This window comes from Nanorana parkeri, unplaced genomic scaffold (assembly GCF_000935625.1).
Source record: "Nanorana parkeri isolate BGI_ZX_2015 unplaced genomic scaffold, ASM93562v1 scaffold379, whole genome shotgun sequence".
NCBI lineage: Eukaryota > Metazoa > Chordata > Amphibia > Anura > Dicroglossidae > Nanorana > Nanorana parkeri.
In genome coordinates, this window is record NW_017306647.1 from 1,193,938 (window position 1) to 1,208,487 (window position 14,550).

The 14,550-nt window shown below is 50.5% G+C and overlaps 1 protein-coding gene across 1 annotated transcript in view; it reads right to left on the bottom strand.

The window, feature by feature from the left end:
- DOC2A (double C2 domain alpha) overlaps positions 1-14,550 on the bottom strand; it is a 65,892-nt gene that overhangs the window by 26,031 nt on the left and 25,311 nt on the right. The window contains exons 4-6 of the mRNA XM_018559117.1: positions 6,679-6,753; positions 2,029-2,138; positions 723-849 (exon numbers count right to left, since the gene is read on the bottom strand). Coding sequence (XP_018414619.1) covers positions 723-849; positions 2,029-2,138; positions 6,679-6,753 — 312 coding nt within the window. The remainder of the gene's footprint in view (positions 1-722; positions 850-2,028; positions 2,139-6,678; positions 6,754-14,550) is intronic.

Genomic DNA, 14,550 nt, shown 5'->3' on the forward strand with positions numbered 1-14,550 from the left:
GAAGGGGGGGGGGAGGGGTCACAGGTATCCCAAACCCTGCTGGTATCTGTAGTGACGCAGGGGCCAAAGTTTGGAAGCACAGCACCTGTTTTTTTTTATTGATGTAGGGGCCAATAGATGTAACCTGCTGGGTTCTGTAGTGACGTGGGGGCCAAAGGTTGGAAGCACAGCACCTGGTGGGGGCCACGGGTATCCCAAAAACTGCTGGATTCTCTATTGATGTAGGTACCAGAGGATGGAACCACAGCAGCAGCAGGTGGGGGTCACAGGTATCCCAAGCACTACTGTTTTTTTTTATTGATGCAGGGGCCAATAGATGGAACCACAGCACCTGGTGGGGGTCACAGGTATCCCAAATTCCCAGAAATGTTTAATGCTGGAAATTCTAATGTAGGCTGCAATGCTGGAACGGAGGGAAGGTTGGAGACACATATATATATATACACACACACACACACACACATTCACATTCTCTGTTTTACAGACAAGCAGTTAATATGTGACAAAGGATTCCCTCTGGGTTATATAAAGAGTTCAAACAATACACAATTTCCCCAGCGCTCTCAGCAGCTAATCAGCCCCAAAATACCACTCCCAACTGCCTACATGCTTCAGAGAAAAAGTGCGGTCACCGGCTGTCCTGTTTGGCAGCGATGCCTCGCTCATCACAAGACCGGCTGTCAGAATTTAGCATATACCTGCCCCAATATTCATTCACTTACAGGAATCTGACGCTCCAGACAGATGTTGAAGTGTTTCCTCTCTCCGGGTTTTAACCTGCGCAGCGGGATTCTCGTCTCCCCGATGAACTCGTTATGACTTAGTTTGTCTTCGTCACACACGGAGATCCTGCGAAAACAGAGCAGACGACATGACAGGGCACCCTATGGCCCCGACTTAAAGGGAGGTTCCGCCTTCTGAGGTTTAAAGGGAATTTCTACTTTTGCAGTCTGATTAGAGAAAGCCTCCTTCTATGTTGTCACCTCGTGTGCAGCTTGTGTTCTATTATGTATTCAGTTCAGTCATTTATTTCTGCTCCCCCGGGATAAAACTCGTCTCTCTCTTCTGGGGTTCTGTAGTATCCAGGGACTTGCTTTGTGTTGTATCCCAGAACAGAAATAAATAAATGAATGAAGAATTTCTGCTGCTGGGGGGACAGAATGACATCTGAAGAGCTCAGAAGGAAGCGTCTGAGAAAAGCAACAAAGCTAAAATATAGATTTTTTTTATTTCTTTTTAAAAAAAACACTTTTTTAATCACTTTTTTTTATTTTTTACATTTATTTTTTTACTTTTTTAATTTTTCATTTATCTTGTCATCTTTTACTTTTTTGTATTTGTTTATATTTTTTATTTATAAATATTTTCTTATTTTTTTTTTCTTATCATTTTTTACTTTTGATGTATTTATTTTTTTACTTTATTTTGTAATTTAATTATTTTCACTTAATTTTTGTGTTTATGTAATTCTTTTTTTAATCAATTTTTCTTTTCACTTAACTTTATTGCTATCACACAGGAGCTAACAAGCCCCTGTGTGATAGCATTTGGAGGTGACAGGTTCTCTTTATTGACCCTGTCACCTCCAATACAGGAGTTCTAGCGCAGCACTGCGCTGGAACTCCTGCGACAGGTGAGAGGGGAAGGCTGCGAGTGCAGCTCTCCCCCCTCACTGTATACACGGAGCGGCAGGGTTACTTTTAACCCTGAGGGGGGGGGGGGGTATACGGACAGCCTGCAGTCTAATTACAAGTGACATTGCCAAGATCACTTGTAGACAAACAAGTGGCTTCCCCTCATTTTGCCCTCCTTGTGCAAAGCAGGGCTAAATGTAGAAAACAAATTACCACCCAGCACCCGGAATTCCATGTTTCCAGGAGTCGGGAGACTTCAAACCTGTGCCGCCCCTCTGCTCCCTGCCGCCCCGAGGCCGCCGGGCCTCAGTGACCTTGTCGGGAATCCGGCCCTGACTTATAGTGAGTTACAAATGCAACAAATTGTCATCCGGAATCCTGATTGGTTGCTCACCGTAGAATCTTCTTTCCCATGTCTTCTGAGGTGATCCCGCAGTACGTCAGGCTTTCGTTCCAGGTGGGGTTCAGATTGTTTCGCACGGTGCGCGTCTTCAGCTTGTTCGCCTGAAAGAGGTGAGGAATGGATCAGCATCACTCCAAGTCATGAGAAGAAAATGACATGCGTTTCACGGGGCAGAATGGAGAGGAAAATGAATTTCAAAAGGGTAACAAAGATAACAAAAACGTCAAAGATTGTTTTTCCTGTGCAGGTGGGAAGACTTCTTGAGGGCCCTGTCACACCATCAGGAGTGCGTTCGGCCTCTGGAACGCAACCGGGCCGGTGGGAGGGGAGCACATTAGTGCCTGCGTTCCGGTCTAGTGCGATCTGCAAACAAAATGCTGCAAACACTATTTTTTGCAGATCGCACTGGGCCGGAACGCAGGCACTAATGTGCCACTGGTTCGGGGGTCGGAAATCGCACCACGGGCGGGGGGCGTGGCTGCGGTGCTATTGAGTTCAATGCACCGCCACTCCCCCTCTCGCCCCCCAAAAAACTGAGCTGGCCAGGTTGCGTTCCAGTGCGTTCCAGAACACACTGGAATGCACTCTTGATGGTGTGACTGGACCCTGAGGCCAGGTTCACACCATTTTCCGGACCAGATCTGGAACGGGGTGCATTGCGTTTTCCCGCTGCCACGTTCTGGAGCTGTTTTTTTTTGTTTTTTTTAGCTTACAATGGGCTTTAGGGTGCATTCCAGCGCATTTGCATGCGTTTTTAATGCGTTTCCAGTGTGTTCCAGTGCATTCCATACCAGACAAAATGAGACATGCAGTATTTTTTGGTCTGGAACGCACTGCATTGGTGTGAACAGGGGCCAGAAATGGCATAGGGATACATTAGGATGCATTTTGGGTCCGGAAGCAATCTGGTCTGGTCTGGAGATGATCTGGATGCAGTGGCGTCACCATTGTGCCACAGAGTGCCACCACTGGAGGGGTGACACCAAAATGACTGGCAGTCATTTTGGTGTCACCCATCACCCACCAGGTCCCCTCCTCTCTCTGCCAGGCGTCCATCACCAAGGCGACCGTGCATGCGCGATGACGTCACCCGGCCTCCGCTCCGTGGGGCACACCCGGCCTCGGACGCCCCTGTCTGGATGTGGTGTGAATGTGCCTTGACATAGGTGAGTGTTGAGCCTCTGTGTCTCCTCTGTGCACACTTCTGAGAGCCATGCACATCTTCACCAGGAACCTGCAATTGACATTGGGCTTTCATGAAATGCGTCCTCCTTGTACAAAAGAAGTTTAATGGTCAGTTCAGCCAAAAGGCATATTTTAATGTGGAACCTGCGTGCAGAGTCAGCCCTTGGCTTATTTGATGCTTCAACAGTGAGATCTCCTGAAAAAAAGATCTCTTACCATTTTATTTCATTACCGGCCACTCGGTGTATATAATAATCTGGCCACTCACTGTATAGTTCTGATTTCATTTGGAGGTAACTGTTCCTTTAAATGTATCTGTTTTTTCCTTTCAGTTATTTCCTCCAAATCTATGACCTGCCGGCCAATCGCTGCACCATCTTCCATTTTTTTTTTTATCTCAACCCCCGGCCGCCATGGTCTCGGACAGATAGCGCCAAGCGATGTATTATATGATTAGCATCGATCGAGGCACGGCTAGGGGAGCCCGGAATGGAACTGCGGAGACCGGCCCTTATTAGATCAGCACACAAATAAGGCATTAATAGGCGAGCGCAGAGGGGGCCTCATTCATCTGGGTCCTGATGCAGTGCACAGGGGCAGAGCGCTCTTAGGAGAGTGGCGGGTGATTACGAGGAAGCAAATATCGGAATAAAGGATTAAGTATACAATGTGGAGCAGTTAAACACGTGGAGCTTTGCCAGGGATAAAGAGCAGCTGGCACAGGGGCGGGTAGACACTCGGGGCACGCTGAAGGATATTTAAAGAATAACAGAGGACCACGAATTAGGGGTTCATGAAGACGTGGTACATTCCGATTTAAAGCCCAATCCAAGGCACAGCTTTGTTCTAACAAAATCTATTTTCCTAGTCTTACCTTCACCGTCCTGTTATGGCATTTGTGCCGAGGGTCTAAGACAGGGGTGGGGAACCTCCGGCCCTCCAGCTGTGGTGAAACTACAAATCCCATGATGCATCTGTCTCTGGGGGCCGTGCCTGTGGCTGTGAGAATCTTGCAATGCCTCATAAGATTTTGACATCCAGCCATTGCTCCGTTGGCCTCACACCCGTTGCCTGCTCTGGTTTCAAGAGGTCCCGGTGTCAACCCGGTCCTACCGATTCACCAGCTGGTCCAACTGACTCAAGCGCCTCCTCAAGAACCGTCCAGCCACCAGTACCGGCACCTGTGCTCCACTCTCTCACTACTTCCAGAGTTGTGGGACGAGAGGTGCACGGGCAGCCCCCTTCTCAGCTGAGTCTCCAGCGCATGGAAGCGCACGGGTTAGCGTACAGGTGCATGCTCATTAGCTTGCACACTATCCTATATAAACAGACATGAAGCCATGACCAAGTTGCTGAGTGGTCTTCAGCTAGTCCCTGTGTGCCCTGTACTCTGTTGCTGTATCCTTACTTCCTGTGTATGAACCCGGCTTGTGACCATTTGACTCCGCCTCCTCCTCCTGATTCCGTACCTCTGATCTCCTGTGTATGACCCCAGCTTACGTTTCCTGACCCCCTGCTCCTGATCTGTGGCTCGGCACCTCAATATTCGGCTCCCTGTGTATGACCTTGGCTTGAACCTGACTTCCCTCCTAGGCCCCCTTCTCAGCAGAGTCTCCAGCCAGGTACGTGATACAGTGTAAAGATGTGGCACAGGAAATGTTTATTCCAGGAGCCGTACAATGGAACCCGGGACATCAGCCACTAATGGAGGAAAAAGAATTTTACAAGCAGTAGAAGAACCTGTTGCTGGGCAAAGCAACAGATTCCCATAATTAGCCGCTTCCCCGGCTGCCTATAATCACCTTCCACTTGTTCTCCCGCCGCTTCTGGCGCGATTGAATCCAAGCACGGCGCTGCTCCTATATCTGATCTTTTTTTAATTTATTTTTAATAACCCTGAAAATTTTTTCATATTTACCCTCTAAAAACCAAAGGCAATTTCTGTAAATGTGATTTATTAATAGCGGCCTTTGAAGCTAGACCCGCGATTGATTTTTTTCCCCCGTCTGTACCCCGGGCGTTCTGGCCATGTATCCTGCCTGGCACACAGCCAGGCATATGTCACAGCGGGCCAGAGGTACGGATCACACGCGCGGCCTTGGAAGTCGTCGTATAATGAGCCTTTGGGCACAGAGAGAGGTGGCATCATTACAGAACCGCACCTGCCATCCTTCAGTTGGATCCGATGGCTCGTGTGAAGACTCGCTGCTTTATATTCAAGGATACCAAGATAAAAAGATTTTGGAAATGTTCGGTAGTTTTGATTTGTAGACTGTATGGCTCGAAAGTATGTGGACCCCCCCTCTCCAAATGATTGAGTTGAGGCATTTCCAATGGAGGGTGATGTTAATGCTAAAACATACAAAGACATTGTAGACTGCTGTGCTCTCCCATCCTTGTGGTCACAGTTTGGTGAAGACCCTTTTCTGTTCCACCATGACTGTCCCCTCTGTACAGAGACAGCTCCATAAAGATATGGTGTGACCAGTTTGTGAAGGCCACTCAAGTTCCTCCACACCAGAGCCCTGATCTCAACCCTATGGAACACCTTATGGAACACAGGGGATCCATAGGAATTATTGATTTAAGGTGTACAAAGACATGGTGTAACCACTTTGGTGTGGAAGAACTTGAGTGTCCTCCACAGAGCCCTGACCTCAACCCTAGTGAACACCTTTGGGATGAATTGGAATGCCGATTGTGAGTCAGGTCTTCTCATCCAACATCAGCACCTGACCTCACAATGGGACACAAAATCCCACACAGAGCCTGGCCTCAACCCTACTGAATACCTTCAGTATCACTTGGAACGACAATTTTGAGTCAGGTCTTCTCGTCCAACTCAACCTAACAAATGGTTTTTGACTAAATGGCCAAAAATTCCCAGGCACCCTCCAAAATATTGTGAAAAGCCTTCCTAGGATAGTGCAGGCTGGTATAGCCACAAAGTGGGGGGCAACGCCATCAATGCCACCCATGGTCGTGGAATGGGATGTCCAACAAGCCCGTAAAGATGTGATGGCCAGATAGTCACATTCTTTGCCCATATACTGTCATTGGAAATGTAACAAAGCTATTCACAGCCCAATATCTGCAAGCCATGAGTCAACCAGTCTGAGCATTGATTGTTATGATATGGCTGAGTTGTCAATAGGTGACAGGTCCCCTTTACAGGCCTATCAGAGGAAAGTATAGGGAGAATTCATGACTGTCCATGATTGGACCTCCTAGGAGGGTCTTGGGGTTTGGTTTGTGGGAGGGAACATGTGCATTTAACGCAGGGAGGTCAATTCCCACATTGGGCATGCTGTCTAAACATGGAGGAGGAGTTCCATGGGGGTTGGAGAAGAAGGAGGAGTCCTACATGGCATGTGGGGAGGTGGCTGGAAGGTTCTACTCGGGGACAGATGCGAGGGAATCACATTAGACAGAGAGGGAATACGACATCTTCTGTACCTTGCAGGCTCCGGGAAGAAGGTGAATCTTCACATAGGGGTCGGCCAGGCCATTGAAATCCATTGGCTTCAGTCCCTGAAAAAGAGAAACTGAAAGTTAAATGTCTGCAGTTGATATTTGGTTGGAGTCACCGTGTCATAACCCTCCAACATCGGGGAGCCGATTATGACTATCCCCTATCTTTCCTCGGCAGAAATACTCTGCTGGAGGTCTCTGCTCCTTCCTCTATAACTCTCCTCTCCTGAGATACTCTGCCCTGCTGGAGGACTCTGCTCCTTCCTCTACAACTCTCCTCTCCTGATATCCTCTGCTCTGCTGGAGGACTCTGCTCCTTCCTCTACAACTCTCCTCTCCTGATATCCTCTGCTCTGCTGGAGGACTCTGCTCCTTCCTCTACAACTCTCCTCTCCTGATATCCTCTGCTCTGCTGGAGGACTCTGCTCCTTCCTCTACAACTCTCCTCTCCTGATATCCTCTGCTCTGCTGGAGGACTCTGCTCCTTCCTCTACAACTCTCCTCTCCTGATATCCTCTGCTCTGCTGGAGGACTCTGCTCCTTCCTCTACAACTCTCCTCTCCTGATATCCTCTGCTCTGCTGGAGGACTCTGCTCCTTCCTCTACAACTCTCCTCTCCTGATATCCTCTGCTCTGCTGGAGGACTCTGCTCCTTCCTCTACAACTCTCCTCTCCTGATATCCTCTGCTCTGCTGGAGGACTCTGCTCCTTCCTCTACAACTCTCCTCTCCTGATATCCTCTGCTCTGCTGGAGGACTCTGCTCCTTCCTCTACAACTCTCCTCTCCTGATATCCTCTGCTCTGCTGGAGGACTCTGCTCCTTCCTCTACAACTCTCCTCTCCTGATATCCTCTGCTCTGCTGGAGGACTCTGCTCCTTCCTCTACAACTCTCCTCTCCTGATATCCTCTGCTCTGCTGGAGGACTCTGCTCCTTCCTCTACAACTCTCCTCTCCTGATATCCTCTGCTCTGCTGGAGGACTCTGCTCCTTCCTCTACAACTCTCCTCTCCTGATATCCTCTGCTCTGCTGGAGGACTCTGCTCCTTCCTCTATAACTCTCCTCTCCTGATATACTCTCCTCTGCTGGAGGGCTCTGCTCCTTCCTCTATGTAACTCTCCTCTCCTGATATACTCTGCTCTGCTGGAGGACTCTGCTCCTTCCTCTACAACTCTCCTCTCCTGATATACTCTCCTCTGCTGGAGGGCTCTGCTCCTTCCTCTATAACTCTCCTCTCCTGACATACTCTGCTCTGCTGGAGGACTCTGCTCCTTCCTCTACAACTCTCCTCTCCTGATATACTCTCCTCTGCTGGAGGGCTCTGCTCCTTCCTCTATAACTCTCCTCTCCTGACATACTCTGCTCTGCTGGAGGACTCTGCTCCTTCCTCTACAACTCTCCTCTCCTGATATACTCTCCTCTGCTGGAGGGCTCTGCTCCTTCCTCTATAACTCTCCTCTCCTGACATACTCTGCTCTGCTGGAGGACTCTGCTCCTTCCTCTACAACTCTCCTCTCCTGATATACTCTCCTCTGCTGGAGGGCTCTGCTCCTTCCTCTATAACTCTCCTCTCCTGACATACTCTGCTCTGCTGGAGGACTCTGCTCCTTCCTCTACAACTCTCCTCTCCTGATATACTCTCCTCTGCTGGAGGGCTCTGCTCCTTCCTCTATAACTCTCCTCTCCTGACATACTCTGCTCTGCTGGAGGACTCTGCTCCTTCCTCTACAACTCTCCTCTCCTGATATACTCTCCTCTGCTGGAGGGCTCTGCTCCTTCCTCTATAACTCTCCTCTCCTGACATACTCTGCTCTGCTGGAGGACTCTGCTCCTTCCTCTACAACTCTCCTCTCCTGATATACTCTCCTCTGCTGGAGGGCTCTGCTCCTTCCTCTATAACTCTCCTCTCCTGACATACTCTGCTCTGCTGGAGGACTCTGCTCCTTCCTCTACAACTCTCCTCTCCTGATATACTCTCCTCTGCTGGAGGGCTCTGCTCCTTCCTCTATAACTCTCCTCTCCTGACATACTCTGCTCTGCTGGAGGACTCTGCTCCTTCCTCTACAACTCTCCTCTCCTGATATACTCTCCTCTGCTGGAGGGCTCTGCTCCTTCCTCTATAACTCTCCTCTCCTGACATACTCTGCTCTGCTGGAGGACTCTGCTCCTTCCTCTACAACTCTCCTCTCCTGATATACTCTCCTCTGCTGGAGGGCTCTGCTCCTTCCTCTATAACTCTCCTCTCCTGACATACTCTGCTCTGCTGGAGGACTCTGCTCCTTCCTCTACAACTCTCCTCTCCTGATATACTCTCCTCTGCTGGAGGGCTCTGCTCCTTCCTCTATAACTCTCCTCTCCTGACATACTCTGCTCTGCTGGAGGACTCTGCTCCTTCCTCTACAACTCTCCTCTCCTGATATACTCTCCTCTGCTGGAGGGCTCTGCTCCTTCCTCTATAACTCTCCTCTCCTGACATACTCTGCTCTGCTGGAGGACTCTGCTCCTTCCTCTACAACTCTCCTCTCCTGATATACTCTCCTCTGCTGGAGGGCTCTGCTCCTTCCTCTATAACTCTCCTCTCCTGACATACTCTGCTCTGCTGGAGGACTCTGCTCCTTCCTCTACAACTCTCCTCTCCTGATATACTCTCCTCTGCTGGAGGGCTCTGCTCCTTCCTCTATAACTCTCCTCTCCTGACATACTCTGCTCTGCTGGAGGACTCTGCTCCTTCCTCTACAACTCTCCTCTCCTGATATACTCTCCTCTGCTGGAGGGCTCTGCTCCTTCCTCTATAACTCTCCTCTCCTGACATACTCTGCTCTGCTGGAGGACTCTGCTCCTTCCTCTACAACTCTCCTCTCCTGATATACTCTCCTCTGCTGGAGGGCTCTGCTCCTTCCTCTATAACTCTCCTCTCCTGACATACTCTGCTCTGCTGGAGGACTCTGCTCCTTCCTCTACAACTCTCCTCTCCTGATATACTCTCCTCTGCTGGAGGGCTCTGCTCCTTCCTCTATAACTCTCCTCTCCTGACATACTCTGCTCTGCTGGAGGACTCTGCTCCTTCCTCTACAACTCTCCTCTCCTGATATACTCTCCTCTGCTGGAGGGCTCTGCTCCTTCCTCTATAACTCTCCTCTCCTGACATACTCTGCTCTGCTGGAGGACTCTGCTCCTTCCTCTACAACTCTCCTCTCCTGATATACTCTCCTCTGCTGGAGGGCTCTGCTCCTTCCTCTATAACTCTCCTCTCCTGACATACTCTGCTCTGCTGGAGGACTCTGCTCCTTCCTCTACAACTCTCCTCTCCTGATATACTCTCCTCTGCTGGAGGGCTCTGCTCCTTCCTCTATAACTCTCCTCTCCTGACATACTCTGCTCTGCTGGAGGACTCTGCTCCTTCCTCTACAACTCTCCTCTCCTGATATACTCTCCTCTGCTGGAGGGCTCTGCTCCTTCCTCTATAACTCTCCTCTCCTGACATACTCTGCTCTGCTGGAGGACTCTGCTCCTTCCTCTACAACTCTCCTCTCCTGATATACTCTCCTCTGCTGGAGGGCTCTGCTCCTTCCTCTATAACTCTCCTCTCCTGACATACTCTGCTCTGCTGGAGGACTCTGCTCCTTCCTCTACAACTCTCCTCTCCTGATATACTCTCCTCTGCTGGAGGGCTCTGCTCCTTCCTCTATAACTCTCCTCTCCTGACATACTCTGCTCTGCTGGAGGACTCTGCTCCTTCCTCTACAACTCTCCTCTCCTGATATACTCTCCTCTGCTGGAGGGCTCTGCTCCTTCCTCTATAACTCTCCTCTCCTGACATACTCTGCTCTGCTGGAGGACTCTGCTCCTTCCTCTACAACTCTCCTCTCCTGATATACTCTCCTCTGCTGGAGGGCTCTGCTCCTTCCTCTATAACTCTCCTCTCCTGACATACTCTGCTCTGCTGGAGGACTCTGCTCCTTCCTCTACAACTCTCCTCTCCTGATATACTCTCCTCTGCTGGAGGGCTCTGCTCCTTCCTCTATAACTCTCCTCTCCTGACATACTCTGCTCTGCTGGAGGACTCTGCTCCTTCCTCTACAACTCTCCTCTCCTGATATACTCTCCTCTGCTGGAGGGCTCTGCTCCTTCCTCTATAACTCTCCTCTCCTGACATACTCTGCTCTGCTGGAGGACTCTGCTCCTTCCTCTACAACTCTCCTCTCCTGATATACTCTCCTCTGCTGGAGGGCTCTGCTCCTTCCTCTATAACTCTCCTCTCCTGACATACTCTGCTCTGCTGGAGGACTCTGCTCCTTCCTCTACAACTCTCCTCTCCTGATATACTCTCCTCTGCTGGAGGGCTCTGCTCCTTCCTCTATAACTCTCCTCTCCTGACATACTCTGCTCTGCTGGAGGACTCTGCTCCTTCCTCTACAACTCTCCTCTCCTGATATACTCTCCTCTGCTGGAGGGCTCTGCTCCTTCCTCTATAACTCTCCTCTCCTGACATACTCTGCTCTGCTGGAGGACTCTGCTCCTTCCTCTACAACTCTCCTCTCCTGATATACTCTCCTCTGCTGGAGGGCTCTGCTCCTTCCTCTATAACTCTCCTCTCCTGACATACTCTGCTCTGCTGGAGGACTCTGCTCCTTCCTCTACAACTCTCCTCTCCTGATATACTCTCCTCTGCTGGAGGGCTCTGCTCCTTCCTCTATAACTCTCCTCTCCTGACATACTCTGCTCTGCTGGAGGACTCTGCTCCTTCCTCTACAACTCTCCTCTCCTGATATACTCTCCTCTGCTGGAGGGCTCTGCTCCTTCCTCTATAACTCTCCTCTCCTGACATACTCTGCTCTGCTGGAGGACTCTGCTCCTTCCTCTACAACTCTCCTCTCCTGATATACTCTCCTCTGCTGGAGGGCTCTGCTCCTTCCTCTATAACTCTCCTCTCCTGACATACTCTGCTCTGCTGGAGGACTCTGCTCCTTCCTCTACAACTCTCCTCTCCTGATATACTCTCCTCTGCTGGAGGGCTCTGCTCCTTCCTCTATAACTCTCCTCTCCTGACATACTCTGCTCTGCTGGAGGACTCTGCTCCTTCCTTGCGCGGTCCGGCCCGAACGCCGTAGGATCTGTGTCGCTAACAGGCTTAGTGGATTTAGCGTGTGTCCGCCAGGGATTTTTGGGTAATACCTGCTGTGGGTTTAATGTCTGCAAAGCAGGCAGAAGAATCTGGGATTAAGGGATGAGAGTGGCATCGGTCCCCTGCCTGACCCCGGCACAGCTGCGTGACAAGGCACTGATAGGCAGCGGACTGACACAGTAAACCAAACTCACCCAGGAGTCACCTGACCGGCACGTCCCCTCCTCCTGCTACACAGTGACAACAACGGCAAAGAAAGGACATTTTGTTGACTCCTCATTTCTGAGTAATGACAACCATGAGGGTCCTTCCTAGGAAGGAAGCAAGGGAAGATGGCGCCATCCTAAAGGGCCACTCCACTCAATCCTGAAATTTCTGTGACTGATGGGTTTTGCAGCATTAACCCCCCCAGACAGTTTCTTCTATCTCTTGGAGACTCTATCTCCATCTCTGTGCTGAGTTCCCGGTCAACGGAATCAGTCTCTGTTCCTCTTCATTGCAGGTTCTCCTTAAAGCGGAGCTGAATTCTGGAAGCTGAGCCCAATAAAAGGCAAGCAGGGGGCAAAGGACTGGTCATCAGGATGCCTCCTTGTCTTCCTGCAGCTGATCTTTCTCCATTTCTTGACTTCCAACACCTTGTTCTGCATTGTGCCTCTGTGTGGAGGCGGCCATCTTGGTAGGGGCAGGGCTTTGCTTCCCCATGACATAGCCTCCGGCAAGGAGAACAGTGAGCAGCACGGTAGTGACATCACCAAATCTCACTCCAAATGTCAAAAACATAGCAGTCAGAGGCAGCAGTGCCTTAGATCTTGCACTGCTGTAAGAGACTTACCTGCAGATTGACTCCTGCCCAAAAACCTGCACGCACACAAGCATGCAATCCATTGCTGAAAGTTCCTGGAAACCGCACACGTATGGGAATAGCGCACGCACGTGAGCGTATGGAAGCGAGCCTGTTAGCGTACAGGTGCACGTTCATTAGCGTGCACACTATCCTACATAAACAGTCAAGAAGCCATGACCAAGGCCATTTGGTGGATCGCTCCATCAGTACCCTGAGCATTGACATCCAGCCAGTGCTCCATTGGCCTCATTCCTGTTGCTTTCTCAGGTTTTAAGAGGTCCCGGTGTCAACCCGGTCCTGCCGATTCACCAGCTGGTCCAACGCACTCAGGCGCCTCCTCAAGAACCAGCCAGCCACCAGTACCGGCACCTGTGTTCCACTCTGTCCTTACATCCACTGTCACTACTTCCAGAGGTGTGGGACGAGAGGTGCACGGGCCTCCCCCTTCTCAGCTGAGTCTCCAGCCAGGTACGTGATAACTGCACAGGACAGGAGCGCCTAGGCACCCTCACATATCAGGAGGCGCTCTGCTATTTTTCAGGGTACAGCCTAGACACAAGCAACATTTCAAGTTTCCTGTAACACAGCAAATCTTCACTTTTTGAGTACAGTTCCACTTTAAAGTAGATGTGTCACAGTCAATATTCCTGCGTGAGGAGCCTCAGGTGTCATTCAATGGCTCTCGGGCCCCATACTGGTTCCAGGGCAATGGAATCTGAATGGCAAAGCAGTGCTCAAGAGCCAATCAGAAGATGTCTGCTCCATTGTGAGGTTGTTATTTTGCTCTATGGCAGGATCTCCTTGATATGGTCATGTACATTGCCGGCTGGGTGGTTTGTGACCAGCATTGTAGAACCCCATGGACAATGGCAGCATATCTGCAAGGTGACAACCTATGCTTCAAGAAGCTGTGAAGACATAATGATACCCCATATGGGCAATGTATGCGATCTCTCCTCCATACATCTGAGATTGGGTGTTTCCAGTGAAGGGTACTGTTAATGCTACAGCATACAGAGACTGCATAAAGCAAACGTCGGCAACCTACGCACACGTGCCTGGGCGTTCGTTCCGGCAACACAAAGGAAGACCTTGACTTGATGTTTGTTGAATTATCGTTTAACGTCACCACAGCCATTAGACGATCGCCTTCAGATCACCTCTGCAAAGTTTTTACTGTCTTTTTTTTCCCGTCCGTTGCGGTTCTCTCTAATTCCCCCGGAACTCTTTTGCCCGGAGCGCAGTATAGACACGTTCTCCAGTAGGGCCCCTCCCGCCGGACCCGTCTAGCAGAAGACTGGCACCACACACTGCCAGGAAGAGCCCCCGCTTTGCGGAGTTTGGAGACGTTGTCTGGGTTTTTGGCGCGCGGCTAATCGTGGTTTGCAAACAGTTTGTGGCTCAGCGCCCAGATAGGATGCCAGATTCCCTGTAACCACGGCTGTCAGCCCGTCGCACGCCATATTCAGAATTCATCCATAAAAAGAAGACTTTCCGGCCGTGCCGCAGCTCGCTAAAAACGTTCCTCGTGAGAGATTGTGTCCATATGTTGGAAATACAAGTACAGGATGTTCACAGTCATCTCTAATGGGTCCGTATCATTTTAATGTTTGGTGGATGCTGGACAGTTAAACCCCCCCCCCACACCTGCTGTGCCCATCATAAGGGGTTTTCACCATCCCAGTGCTCAGTTCCTGGGTCTGTACCCCTGCTGTGCCCATTATGAGGGGCCCCCACCATCCCTGTGCTGAGTTCCCGGGTCTGTACCCCTGCTGTGCCCATTATGAGGGGCCCCCACCATCCCAGTGCTGAGTTCCTGGGTCTGTACCCCTGCTGTGCCCATTATGAGGGGCCCCCACCATCCCTGTGCTGAGTTCCCGGGTCTGTAC